Source organism: Drosophila nasuta, chromosome 3 (genome assembly GCF_023558535.2).
Source record: "Drosophila nasuta strain 15112-1781.00 chromosome 3, ASM2355853v1, whole genome shotgun sequence".
Taxonomy (NCBI): Eukaryota; Metazoa; Arthropoda; class Insecta; order Diptera; family Drosophilidae; genus Drosophila; species Drosophila nasuta.
The window spans coordinates 26539790-26553203 of record NC_083457.1 but is presented as its reverse complement, the minus strand read 5'-3'; the positions used below and the strand labels follow the sequence as shown (position 1 = coordinate 26553203).

Sequence of the window (13414 nt, the reverse complement as noted above, 5' to 3'; positions counted from 1 at the left end):
TGTTGTTTGTTGTTGTGGTATATGCACTTTAATTTGAATATTTATTTACAATTTATTTATTTTATTTACGACTTTCTCATTTCAAGTCAAATAACAGTTGCAATAAACAAGCATTCAACTTAATTGCTTACGTGGCTCATCATTATAATTTACAAGAAAACTTACTTAACACTAAATTTGCGGTTGTTATACTGATTTATTTTTTATGTTTTTTTTTTTCTTCTTTTTTTTTAATTTTTGTATTATCATTTAATTATTTTGTTTTTTTTCGTTTCGTATGGTTGACTGTGCTTGAAGTTCTTTTACTTATTGAGTTTGCATCGTTTGTATGTGTATTTTTTACTAATGAGAATATAGATTGATTAATTATGTATACATATACGATATATGTATAATTACTATATATGCATCTATACACACATATATATATTATCAGTGTAATATATATTGGCTTCTATATATATATATTGTTTTCAACTCTGTTAATTTCTGTTCGATTTTGTTGGTATTTTGTATTGATTTTTTTATGGTTTGTTGTTTTGTTTTCACTATGCGTCTTGCAGTTTGTATAAATAAAAAATATAATAATTTTGCTTCGCTTCGCATCGAATAATACATGCCATAGAAATACGTAGGATTATGATTCTCATAATTTATGGTTCGAAGTTAGCCACGTTAGACCTTCGTAGAGGCCATCGCCGCTTGTGGCACATGATGGTTGGACATACCAATTGCGATCTCTTATTCTAGTTAAGCCTAGTTTTTCCTGGATTTCATGGGGTTTCATTGCTGCAAAAGGAAAATTCCACAATTATATTACTTAGTTCATGTGATGTATTCTTCGCTTGTATTTAATTACCATCAGCTAGATCCTGTTTATTAGCAAATATCAGTATAATGGCGTCCCGCATCTCTCTATCGTTAATTATCCTATGCAGTTCATTGCGAGCTTCGTCTATTCTATCTCGATCCGCACAATCCACAACGAATATAAGACCCTGTGTACCTGTTTAGAGCAAAAGAAAGATAGTGTTATGTTAGATACTCCTTTGATATTGATATATTAAACTTACCTGTGTAGTAGTGCCGCCAAAGCGGTCGAATTTTGTCCTGTCCGCCAACATCCCAGACATTGAACTTTACGTTCTTGTACGTGACAGTCTCGACATTAAAGCCTACCGTTGGTATCGTTGTTACTGATTGCCCCAGTTTTAGTTTATAGAGGATCGCTGGAAAATGATCAAAATGAATCAATTAATGTACTTGCTATAAACTTGTAATTTCAATGGGATGCTTACTTGTTTTGCCAGCAGCATCCAAGCCGAGCATAAGAATTCGCATTTCTTTGTTGCCGAAAATTTTTGATAATAACTTTCCCATGATGATGTGTCATCCATTAAACGCTCGCCAAACTGTAAATACAAATAAATAAAATGCATCTCGTAAGTATCGTTTGTAAGTTCAGCATTATCACCCATAGAGATCATTATGCAGTCGGCGGCGAATTTGCTTGATAATGTCATTGTATTGTATGTAATAAAAAAAAAACTGCTCATTGCCGGAGTTGAGTTATCGTATCAGTGTTTTTTGTGATATAAGCACGTCGCTACAAGGCGCGCGCTCACACAGTTAAACATCTACACACACACACATAGACACACATTCATGTGTACTTAAACATAATGCGTCAACGGAAGTTAAGAGCATTATTTTGCATAATAATTCAACTTACATTGTGCTTGCTGTGCACAACAACTACAACAGGCGACTACAACAGCGTTAAGTTCTGAGAGAATTTATCGCTTCGACTCTCACTCACACACACACACAGAGACAGAGGCGCATAAACTCAAGTACAATTGGGCACGCATATAGCACATAAACAGTACATAAGCGAATGATCATAAATTAAACAAAAGTTATCTCAATGACCCCCAACTTTATAGAATATTCGTTTAGAGGGCAAAATGCAACTGAGTTGTTGCCGTTGCCGGCATGGCGGCCAATTCCTTATGATCCTTGAACCAATTTGCCATAAAGTGCTGCTTGCTTGCTGCTTTTTTGAGATTGTGTCTGTGAGCGTGAGCGTGTGTTTGCTCGCCGAACACGTCACATACACGCCCGAGTCACACACATACATACATACACACCCAAATTCTAGACGACAATGATGTGATGAGATTACGCTGCTTCGTTCGACACACTTCCAAGTTGCTTTACCATTAAACGATAACACGTTGCGTTTTATTTGTGCAAACAACGCATTTGCAAAATAAAACTAATAAAAATAATAAACTATAACAACAACAAATTTTGCACTAAAGTTCTCATATTTGTATGTTTTTCTTGTTTTCAGTGTTACCATCAGCGTGACCGCAAGCACAATTTCGTAATCTACACTTTTACGTCATAAAAGATACTAAAATATACCTCTGGCTAACTCACTAACTGGTTACACTTATTAGTTTTTTGAAAATAGTTTTAAAAAACTGATTGTTTTCAAAATGTTATTGTCTGTTTTAATAAAATAAAAAATAAAAACAGAAAACTGCAGACTGTCTAGAGTGTTTGCTTTAGTACTCTTCTCTCAACAAATATGAGTAACGGCATTTAAAGATTGATATGTGACAGCAGTCAAAAAATAATTTTTCAGTATTTTAGCTGCAGTGTAGCAGCCCTGACTGAAGTGCTGTCAGTTAAAATAGTAATATAGTTCGCTTACCAGCACTGCTTCCAATAGATGGCGTAACAACAAAGAGCATTAATAGATTGCTCAATGATTATAATAAAATAATAATGGAATTAAGTTAGTTACAAAGTGCAAACACAATAACAATATGGCTGGCATTTATCCCAGAGAGGCGGTACGCGTCAAAGTTAAGGTATGTCGCGGCGTGGCCACGCTCATCCCTTAAACGAGACAACAAAGGACTAACATTTTTTCAACCATTCTTCTGCTTTCTCCCACACACAAAATAGAAAAATGAAGCCACCAGACCGCCAGAATGGCGTAAATTCTCTGTGGATCCACAAATCACCACATTGGAGGTACTCTACTCATTGTTGGCGAAGGCCTTTGACATTAAATCTGACTTTGCCATCAAGTACAAGGCCTTCGATCCAGCTGGCAATGAAATCTATCTTGCTGTGCTCTCCGATTGGGATTTGGACGCTGCATTTCTTCGCATACACAATATATCCATACAAACCTCCTCAGAACCGTGTCTAATGCTGCAAATCGATGTAAAACCCTTTACCGTAGTGCGTGAATGTGACACAAGCAACGACACAAGCGCTTCGGAGCGCCGAGTCTCCAGCAACAGCTCTGCATCCTTGTCCGCTAGCGTCTCGCCTCTGCAGTCTCTGGGCGTCTCGCAGAAGTATGTACAACATATGCAAACAAAACTGCCGGGCCTGATTATGAATCAAATGGAAAAGACCTTTTCCATAGTGCAGAAGGCCTTCAATCTATCCGACGAGCACATGGCCAATTTGCCCCCACGTCCGCCCATGTGTGACAGTGAGTTTCGTTTATTCCTCGATGCGTTGGGACAGATTCAGCGCAACGATGAGCTGCGCAAAATTATCTTTTTGGGCGGAATTGAGCCCAGTTTGCGACGTGTTGTCTGGAAGCACTTACTCAACGTGTATCCCAGCGGTGTGCATGGCCTGCCCATGGATGGGCATCAGCGTATGGAGTTTATGCGTCGCAAATCGGAGCAATATTGCAAGCTGCGCGATACGTGGAAGACGGCGGTGCAACGTGGCAATGTGGCCGGTGAGCTAGCGTATGTGACGAGCATGGTGAAGAAGGATGTGCTGCGCACGGATCGATTGCATCCGTTCTATGCAGGCAGTGATGACAATCAGAACATTGCGTCATTGTTCAACATACTGACCACATATGCACTGAATCATCCGGTGGTCAGCTATTGCCAGGGCATGTCAGACATCGCATCACCGCTGCTCGTCACCATGAATGACGAGGCACAGGCCTATATTTGCTTCTGTGCGATCATGGCGAGAGTGCGGGGTAATTTTATGCTCGATGGCGTTGCCATGACACAGAAGTTTGCCCATCTCACGGAGGCATTGAGTTTCTATGATCCGGAATTCTGGGAGTATCTCAAATCGCAGCAAGCAGATGATTTGTTGTTCTGCTATCGCTGGTTGCTGTTGGAGTTGAAGCGGGAGTTTCCCTTCGAAGATGCGCTGCGCATGCTGGAGGTGCAATGGAGCTCCTTTTGCTATGACAACAATGGCACCAAGGAATTGTCACTTTTCGATAAGGTTGGTTTTCTTTTTATTTAATTATGCAAGTCGATAGACATGTAAATTTAATTGCACAGCCAAGATAATTTTATGGAAATTGCGAATAATAATTCGAAACTACTCCATAATGAAATATAGTCTAGTTTCATATTCATATTAAGAGTCTTATATTTTATTTACTTTATTAATATTCGCATTAATAATTGCAGGAATTTGTGCCTGTTGCGGAGGCTTCGGCGCCGAATAGTGCGAGCACTTTCTCAACCTCGTACAGCGCCACTCCAACAAGTCCTTCGTATCTGCTGACCAAGCCACGAGAGAATCCTTATACCAAAGTGTGCGCATTGCGGCGACAAAGCTCCTCGGCATCGTTGAGTTCACTCAGCTCCTCGTTGGGTACAACAGCTGGCGGCAATAATGCGCTGGACAACTCGAAGCGACTGAATCACAGTCTGGATGACAATATGTCACGGCATGCAGCGCGTCGACAGCGACGCGTCTCGTCCAAGGCACATCAGAGCTTGGATGAGTCGAAAATGTTGGCTCTAATCGAAGGTGGCGTTGCCGAAAGCAATGCGAAGTCAGTGCAGGAATTGTCGGCTAGCGAGGACACCGATGACGATGTGTTTGATCGCAAGGAAGAGTTGTTGTCAGCATCGCCGCCGCAGTTCCATGAAACGAATCCCTTTAAGGATGACGCACTGCAACCGAATCATAACAATAATCCGAATGCCGCACGCGCCTTTTTAAGCAGTTCGTCTTCGTCATCCAATCAGCTGGAGGGAGCAAAGGAGAGGGAGAGTAGTATGGCCGATAGAAAGGCCCAAGGCTTGGCCAAGTTGCAGCAGAAGAGCATTCTCAATGTAAGCAATATCATTGCCAAGCAATTGGCATCCAATGCCACCACAGTCAGTGAAAGCGTCAAACGCGTCAGCACCACAAGCGGCGGTCATTTTAAGGATCTCAAGGAGAAAATTGCGGCCACCAGTCGCATGGGCATGTCATTTGATGGCGGCGGCGGTGGCGACGATAGCACCACTAATAAGACGCCACCCAAACTGGTCAAGAACTTTAACGAATTTCTCTCAACTTTGCAACGATTAACAAAAATCGCATTTCGGATCGTTTGGCAACGCAGCTGCAAATCAGCGAAAAGCCACAGCAGCAAATACAACAACTGCAACAGCACATCAGCAAACCAGTGGTGCAGTTGACCAAGAGCGGACATCTGGGGAGTTCGCTAGATGAATCCGATTCCTCGTCCATTCCCGAGACCAGCTGGAGCGCCTCAACAGCAGCCACAGCCATTCAACAGGCGCAGGAACTTAGTAGCTACAGTCTACAGCTCGATCTCAATGCAGTGTCCCCCGGAGCAAGCACAGACTGTGGAGCAACAGCAGCAACCAGAAGAAAGCACACCCGATCAGGATCAAGATCAAGAGTATTATCCCATGACAAACGCCATAACGCGTGAACTTCGACTTGAGGCTGAGAACTTGGATCGTCAAGTGTTTGGACTGCCGTTTACGGAAAAGCAAATACCCGTCACTGTTGTCGATGACATTGAGTACGAGAAACTCGACAAGGACACACTCGACATGGTCGACGATCTGAAGGAGAATGAGATTATCACCTGCCCCGATGTGAGTGAGTTGCACATGCGACGACGACAGCGTTTGACTGCCGCTAAAAGCAACAGCGTGCAACCACCTGATACGCACACGGCAAACCCCTTCATCGAGGACAATTTGCTCTTGGATGGCAGCGGCGGCGTCATGCGCAACAGCAGCAGCATGCCCGAGGTCATAATGCCCATCTCAACGGAACCCAATCGTGTGGCAGCACCCGCCATGGTGGAGATTGCAACGAATGCGGACGATGAGAGCGCCTACACATCCTACTCACGGTCACCGAATCGCGCCACTTCCTCGCCAATGAACGGATTGAATAGTTCGGCAGCAGCATTGCCGCCGCCCAGTGAATTTGGTGGTGGCAATGCGTTCCTGATGTTTCTCTGCCTGACGCTGTTGCTGCAACATCGCAACACGATCATAAAGGCGGCCATGGATTACAATGAGATTGCGATGCACTTCGATAAGATGGTGCGCAAACATGATGTGACCCGTGTGCTCAATCAGGCCAGACGCATGTACTCCGAGTATCTGCAGGCACAACGTAGAGAACCGCGGAGCAGCAGCAGAGGCGCTAGCAACACTACAGAAGCCACAAACTAGTCGAAGAATTGTTAACGAATTTGATGATGATGATGATGATGAGAATCCAGCACGTACTTGTTGAAATTATGTATTGCTCACCAAAGTTTTAATTTGTAACTATTATTTTGTTATTTGCCAAGCCGAACAAACCATAAATGGTTATGTTGCCAAACGTATCTCTGATTTCCCTATTCGATTTTATTTCATTTGTATCTCAACAGCATTTTCTTCACACAAAAAATGTACTTATGATAGAGAGAATGATAGCGCAAAGAATCTGTATTCAATTCGCTTACAATTTCCAAGAACACAAACGAAGAGTCTTAAACTAAACCATTTACTTAATGTATATCTTATAACTTTTAACTATAACTGTAACTACTATAGCCATTTCGGTATTATTGTCTCTAAAATCTCTTGTTCCATTGAAGACATCATTTTGTATATTATCGGAAGATAGGAATTTATTTTTAATAATAATTATGTACTTATTGTCTTTATATTTATGTATGTAAAGTTAAAGCAAAATGCAATTTTAAACAATCGCTAAATAAATGCATTCCAAACCTAGTTCCAAACTTTTGATTCTTCCAGAAAAAGAAAATAGATTTCGAATGTAACTCAGTTTGTTTATTTTAACATTAATACAACTTAGGCAAAAGTACAAAAATACAATATAACATAAAAAAAGGACGTTACAACCACATTTTGCTTTTTAAAAGTTGTATTTCTTCTTGAGGCGCTCGCGAATGAGCAAACCCTTAATCAATTTCTTCCAATTGCCATAGACACGTGCCTCATATTTCTCCTGCTCCTTGCGCGCCTGCTCCTGTTGATCCTCCTCCCAGGCGGCAGTGACAAGCTCGCCAAATTCTTCGCAAACAATGAATCCATCGTACATGGGATGACAAGCGCCCTGATGGAAATCAAAACCAATCACAGCATTGGCGCAATCAATGTTCAGCTTCTTGCAGACACGCATCAAACCGGGCACTAGAAAAAAACTTATTGAATCCAAATCTGTTTAAATAGATAGACTTAAAACTCACATCTTAGATGCACGGTTTTCTTGGGCAGCATGCACTCTTTGAAAAGCTCCACATTGCCGTAAGCATTGCGTGGCACAATGCCATTTTCAGCTGTGGGCGGCTCATAATCCTGTGTCTGCCAATATCCAAATATCTCCAGCGGCTGATCCTTGATAACAGTGCGCGTTAACTACAATAAAGAATACCATTTAGTCTTGTTATTGAGTGAGTAAACTTGGCTTACCCTATCCCATTTGGGGCGTGCCTTGACAACCTTGTAGGGCTGTTCGCCCAGCTTCACCACACGCGCACTCTTCAGCCAAATGTCACGCGAGTGCAGCACCTGAACGCAGTCACGTGAATAGATTGCCTCGCCGCGTATGAAACCCACCGTGGGCGCATCGGCCGGATAGATGGCCTGGAATTTGAGTAGATGTCTTTCCAGCGCATACAACGGATGATCCTTGAACTCGCTTATGGACTTGGGCAACGGCTTGTCGGAGTGTATGCGGCGCATCTGCTCATCCTCGCATATGTCGCGCTTGGTGCGACGTCCCAAATATGGGGCCAAAATCTCATTTAGCCAGACCTTTTCCACACGCGACTTGCGCACTGTTGTCGTCCAGCTGGAGCAGTATCGTGCTGTCACATCCTTAAGACTCTGATCGTCTTGGAAGGCAAACACATAGGCCAGATTCGAGGTGGCATTGCGCTGCAAGCTCAAAGAGATCAGACTTGGGGGAAAAATGTAGCATGGTGTTGAGGATAGCAAGCGAATCTAGCATATCCTTTTCGAGCCACCTTTATAAACCTTGCTTACCCTTATGGTGTCGACGCAGTGCAATTTGCCCTTGAACAAATCAATGCATATCCATTGCTCCTCCACATCGGACCAAACCTCCACCCACATATCCGAGGCCGTTGTCTTCCGCTTATCCTTGACACTCTCATCGTCCGTGGAGAGCACACGTCGATCCTTGCGTAAGTGCTGCACCGCCTTAGGCAGCACAGGAGCCTTCTTAATTTGCTTAGTGGGCGTCGACTCATCTGTATCCTCCGTGGATCGGCTGTGAGCCTTGAGCTTCTCCAGCTTGGGTCGCTTCTTAGGCACAGGCAAACTATCGTCGCCGCCATCGAGTTGTGGAATGCTTTGCGCCTTTGCCCGCTGCTGGCGAGTGCGTAGCTGGGCAGGCTCAGCTGCTTGCAGAAATGTGGGTGAGATTTTAGGCTTCACATCACCTCGCCTGCTCTTGACTACTTTGCTCGCTTTGGGTTCCTCGGGTTCATTGCTGTGGCCTTTGAGAAACACGGGTGATATGTGCACTTTGGGCGATTTGCTGCGCGAACGCGTATCGCTTTTAGCTGCCAGGGTTTGACTGGGATTGGCATTCTCTGTGTCGCTGTGCTTGGCATTCTTCACCTTAGCGCAGGGCAGCACCAACTTGGGTATGACGGGCGAGCCAATTTTGTCCGCCGGAAATGCGGCCACGTTCTCTGCATCGGCAGATGCTTTGCGGGTGCGGCGAGCAATCGGCGTTTCTTCGATTTTCAAGCTCAGCTTAGGTTTCTTTCCGCCTTCTGTTTCAGTTGGGTTGCTGCTACGTTTAAGACGCGTCAACTGCGGCTTTGTAGACTTCTCAGCACTGCTGTTGCTTTCTGTTGCCTTGCGACTGGAGGAGATAGATCTGGAAGTGCTGGGTTTCATGTCCAGCTCGGAGTTGCTATCTAGACTCTTGCTTGGCAAGACCTTAGACTTGGAACTGCGACCAGCACTTGATCCACTCGTTTCGGTCTCTTTCTTAACAGTTTTTGTTGCAGCTTTCGAACTTGTCTTCGCCTCCTTTTCGGTCTCTTTGTTGACGGTTTTTGTTGCAGCTTTTGAGCTTGTCTTCGCCTCCTTTTCGGTCTCTTTGTTGACGGTTTTTGTTGCAGCTTTCGAACTTGTCTTCGCCTCTACTTTAGTTGCCTTTGAGCTGCTTGCATTACTTTTAAGTACTTGTGCTGATTTGCTTGCTGTGGATTTTGCTTTTTTGGGCTTGCTGTCGGACTCTTCATCCGTCTCCGACTCCGCCCCATCCGCATCGTTCTTTGCTTGTCCTTTCTTGTCATCCGGCTTCATCTTAATTGTTATCAAATCACTCGCTTGAGGTTTTAGTGCCATTGGCTGCATGTTGACAATGAGGCGACAGTTCATGCCCATGCTACGTGCAAGTACAATGAATATGAGGATCATATCCTGCTTGCAACGTGCCTCCTTGCGTTTGATTTGCGCCAACAGCTCGTCGATAATGCCACGCTTTGTGCTCGCCGTCTTGGCGGGATACAAGTCTTGACTGCGAAGCTTGATAGCCACTTTAAACCAGGTGATAAACGACTGAAGATACTTCAATTCAACGCCACGTTCGGTGGGATACGAATTCTTGCTTGGCAGCAGCTTAAGGGACGCCTCCATCAAAGCGGTATCGCTAAGCAGTCGATTGTATTTGAGGCTGCGTGATATCAGACACAACAGACTCACTTTGTGCATGAGCAACTGGCGATCTTTGATGTCACGATTCATGCGACGCTTCAGTGCATTCTCCAGTTCAAGCTGTGTCTTCTGCTCTTTGGTGGGATGACGCGATGGGAGTCCCACATGGATTTCCAGATCACCAGATATGTTTGGTGTGGCAGCATCCTCGTTGTCGCTGCTCAGTTGCGCGTCTGTGAATGGAAGTGGGGGAAGTTGGGTGTTTTGAATGAGGCGACGTTCTAGGTATTGATGATTTGGAGGAGCAAAAGGAGAGCTACATATGTATGTTCAATCTAGTTTTTGTTGCTAGTTTTAGTTAGGCAAGCACAAATGCAAAACAAAAGAACTTTAGTGAGTTTCTGCTCATTTTTAGTTAGTTTATTTCATTCAAACACTTTGCATTTATTTATTTCATTTGATGTGCATTTCAAATTGTTAATTAATTCTTGAATTAAATACATTTAACATTTACTAAATTGCGCTAAAATTATGCATTTATTATTATTATTGACTTTATATCTCTTTATTTTTTGCATTTCTTTTTCGAATGCATTTTATTTATATGTATATGTTTTTTTAGTGTTTTTTTGTGGAATGAATACAATTTTGCTAAAGTAAATTCGTTTAACATCAGTTCTAATCAGTTAGCTATTTATTTCCTTCGTCATCATTTAATATATATATATTTTTGTTTTGTTTTTTAATGTTACTGAAACACTTGAAATTGCCATAAAGTAAGTGCATTTTACGTATTCATTTTTCTCTTTTTCGTTTTGTATAATTATTATTCTTTATTTCGAATTTAGCATTTTGATTTCGATTTCGATGCGCTCGCTAGTCTTTTTACTATCTTAGGCAAATGAAATGAATTGAAATCAATAAAATAAATGCATCCTTGAAGTATACAACTTGTTAATCCTTAATTAGTTCGTTTCATTTATTATGTGTGCATGTGTGCAAATAATATTTAAAGTATGCGAAGTATTTATGTTTGTATATATGTATTTATGTATTTATTTTCAACCACATTTAGAATCGTTAATATGTTTGCTATTGTTACGATTAAACAACAATTGAGACACAAACATCTAATCAAAGTATTGTGTTTTATGACATTGAGAAGCTTTTAATATTTGTAGTTGTAGTTTCATTCCCTTTCTTCATTGTCTCTCTTCCGATTTTGTTGTACGAAAATTAAACGAACGTAAATTATAATTGGATTAAAAAGCATTTACACTTTTGAGATCGCTTAGTGTTTGGAGTTAGTTAAGAGTTTAGTAGGTAGTATGAGTTTTAGTGAGTATTTTTAGGCCGCAGTTTTGTTTATGGAAGGGGAGCGTTTAAGCGTTTTTTTGTAACTAAAGCCGTTTATATCTTGGTTTCAACGCTATTTCAGTCTAATCGACTATAAGATCTAGGTTCCACAGTTCAGTTGGAATATATAGTACTGACAACTAAATATGCAAACTGTGAGAACTTAGCTTATTTGTAATTTATGCATTACACTGTAGAAATATAGTTTATATATATGATTTTTTTTTGTCATATCTTGCACACACTCTCAAAAAACACTACGCAGTCTCATACGGAGCAATTTGGAAGCTTTTTTTTGTGTTTTGTAATCAGATACAAGGAATTCTAACTACCATTCAACAAGACAACAAATAACAAACAACCCCTTTTTTGTTCGCTTACACATTTAAAACTACTTCGACAATCATTCTTTTTTTTGTGTGTCTAATTGCGTTTCCTACCTGCAACTTCCTCAAAGTCAGAGTCATCGGTGTCGCCGCCAGCCACCACAGTGGACGCTGGTCGTGTCTTTGTGTGGCGTTTGATGCGCGTCGATTTCGTCTTACTGAGACGCGATGGACCATCGAGTGGTGGTGGCTGCGATGCAGCTGCTCCACCTCCTGCTACTCGTCGGCGATCCTTAGTCACTGTTGCTGTTGTTGTTGTGTCCGTCTCTTTTGCGTAGTTTTGGTTTTCGCCCAATGCAAGCAATGCATTGACATCCATTGTGGCAGCGTTTGTTGTGAGATTCCCATCGGGGCATCCAGATGATGTTGGATTGCATGTCACATTGCGCTTGCTAAGCAGTGCCTCTCTGGTACGTTCCAGGCTGTTGGCATTCTCGAGAAGATCACGAAAATCGAATGCTTTATTGCCAGCAGCATTATCTTCCATGCTGCTGTCGTTGTTATCCTCGGAACCCGAACCGGAATCTGTGAGATTCGTGATGCCTGCATTGCAATCGAATTGTGGCGCTGGCGACTTCTCTTTGGTGGCCGTAAAGAAACTGGATCGTAGATCCAACTCTGCCGGATTCACTAAATAATCCTCAACACTTGATTCGCTGCTGGAGTCACCGTTGTTGCTTTCATTGGGCGTTTTGGCGTTTTTTGAAGCCGTTCCTCGACTGTTTGAACCCGATGCCGTTGGCGAGTTCTGTGTGGGCGATGTGGGAAATGTTTTTGGCGGCGGCCGATACTTGTTGTACAGTTTGGAGCGCAATGATTGACCACTGGGTTTGCGTTTCTTAACGGATGCTCCTTTGATGCCGCTGGGTGACTTTTGTTCTCTGTGACAATGAGATTACTTAAATGACATGGATACATGGAAATAATTTCTATCTGGACTTACCTCTTTTTGGATGCACTCGACGCCGAGGAGCGTCCGCTGGCGCCAGCAGAAGCTGCTCCTCCGGCTCCTGCTTGGGGAGGCAGCTCCTCAAATTCGCTGTCATCATCGTCAGACGATTCGCCACCGCGTGCATCTTTTGTTGGCTTCCACTCGTCCTCTTCACTGGCCGAGAAGCCCTCGGACAAGGACTCTTCTTCTTCGTCGGACATCGTGTGTTTGCTTGTTGCTCGCTGTCGAACTGTTCTTCCTACCTCTCCGTGTGTGTGTGAGTGCCACTTACAGTTATTGATTTTTACTGCGCAGTTTTTGGAATGCTTAAGCTTCCTTTACTGCTGCTCACACACATTTAAATTGACTTGCATTCGCATTTGTTATTTGTTTATTATCAACACAGCAAAATACACAATTTAATTCGCTTTGGTTTTCAGAAATTTAACGATTTTGCGAAATTAACATTTCCGCGCTTGGTTTGCTTGGCGGCGGAAGCGGGGAAATAATTATCGATAAATATGATTTAACACATCGATTTTCATACTACACATGAATGTTTTGGCCGTTAAAATGAATTAATTAAACAATTTCATTAATTTTTCAAACAATTCTGATGGATTTTCGATTTTGTTTGTTAAAAATAAGCTTTTTTTAAAGCTGTTTTATTTGACGAATGTGCCCAGGCAAGATTTCGAAAATATGCATTTTAATGGCTATGCGATATACAAACATATAGAAAAAATCGCCAGGTT

General features: G+C 42.4%; 3 protein-coding genes across 5 annotated transcripts; 1 reads left to right on the top strand and 2 right to left on the bottom strand.

Annotated features, from left to right (window-relative positions):
• Positions 1-171: 171 nt before the first annotated feature.
• On the bottom strand, positions 172-2455 carry LOC132793523 (ADP-ribosylation factor 6). Of its 3 annotated transcripts, none has more exons than XM_060803487.1 (5): positions 2431-2455; positions 1299-1412; positions 1074-1229; positions 860-1006; positions 172-789 (listed from the first exon to the last, which is right to left on the bottom strand). In XM_060803487.1, exons 2-5 carry the CDS (start codon positions 1378-1380, stop codon positions 647-649), a joined length of 528 nt encoding a protein of 175 aa, XP_060659470.1. In that variant the 5' UTR covers positions 1381-1412; positions 2431-2455; the 3' UTR covers positions 172-646. The 3 variants fall into 3 exon arrangements, with proteins under 3 accessions (XP_060659470.1, XP_060659468.1, XP_060659469.1); XM_060803485.1 differs by lacking the exon at positions 2431-2455 and adding an exon at positions 2151-2356; XM_060803486.1 differs by lacking the exon at positions 2431-2455 and adding an exon at positions 2221-2356.
• A 247-nt stretch (positions 2456-2702) lies between these two features.
• Positions 2703-7038, top strand: LOC132793524 (uncharacterized). Its single transcript, XM_060803488.1, is given in 5 exon segments — positions 2703-2882; positions 2980-4290; positions 4482-5354; positions 5357-5632; positions 5670-7038. Coding segments are annotated over 5 exon segments (3342 nt in total). The 5' UTR covers positions 2703-2837; the 3' UTR covers positions 6507-7038.
• A 58-nt stretch (positions 7039-7096) lies between these two features.
• LOC132793521 (DNA repair protein complementing XP-C cells homolog) lies at positions 7097-13289 on the bottom strand. The gene is made up of 6 exons (XM_060803482.1): positions 12672-13289; positions 11783-12609; positions 8337-10219; positions 7761-8228; positions 7538-7706; positions 7097-7481 (listed from the first exon to the last, which is right to left on the bottom strand). Exons 1-6 carry the CDS (start codon positions 12878-12880, stop codon positions 7204-7206), a joined length of 3834 nt encoding a protein of 1277 aa, XP_060659465.1. The 5' UTR covers positions 12881-13289; the 3' UTR covers positions 7097-7203.
• Positions 13290-13414: the final 125 nt, after the last annotated feature.

Coding starts and splice junctions, on each gene's coding strand:
- LOC132793523 (XM_060803487.1), bottom strand. CDS start 1,380: ATGGGAAAGTTATTATCAAAAATTTTCGGCAACAAAGAAATGCGAATT. Junction 1,230..1,298: donor GGATGCTGCTGGCAAAACAA/GTAAGCATCCCA, acceptor ATCATTTTCCAG/CGATCCTCTATAAACTAAAA. Junction 790..859: donor TAAACAGGATCTAGCTGATG/GTAATTAAATAC, acceptor TTCCTTTTGCAG/CAATGAAACCCCATGAAATC.
- LOC132793521 (XM_060803482.1), bottom strand. CDS start 12,880: ATGTCCGACGAAGAAGAAGAGTCCTTGTCCGAGGGCTTCTCGGCCAGT. Junction 12,610..12,671: donor TCGAGTGCATCCAAAAAGAG/GTAAGTCCAGAT, acceptor TCATTGTCACAG/AGAACAAAAGTCACCCAGCG. Junction 7,707..7,760: donor CACGCCCCAAATGGGATAGG/GTAAGCCAAGTT, acceptor TCTTTATTGTAG/TTAACGCGCACTGTTATCAA.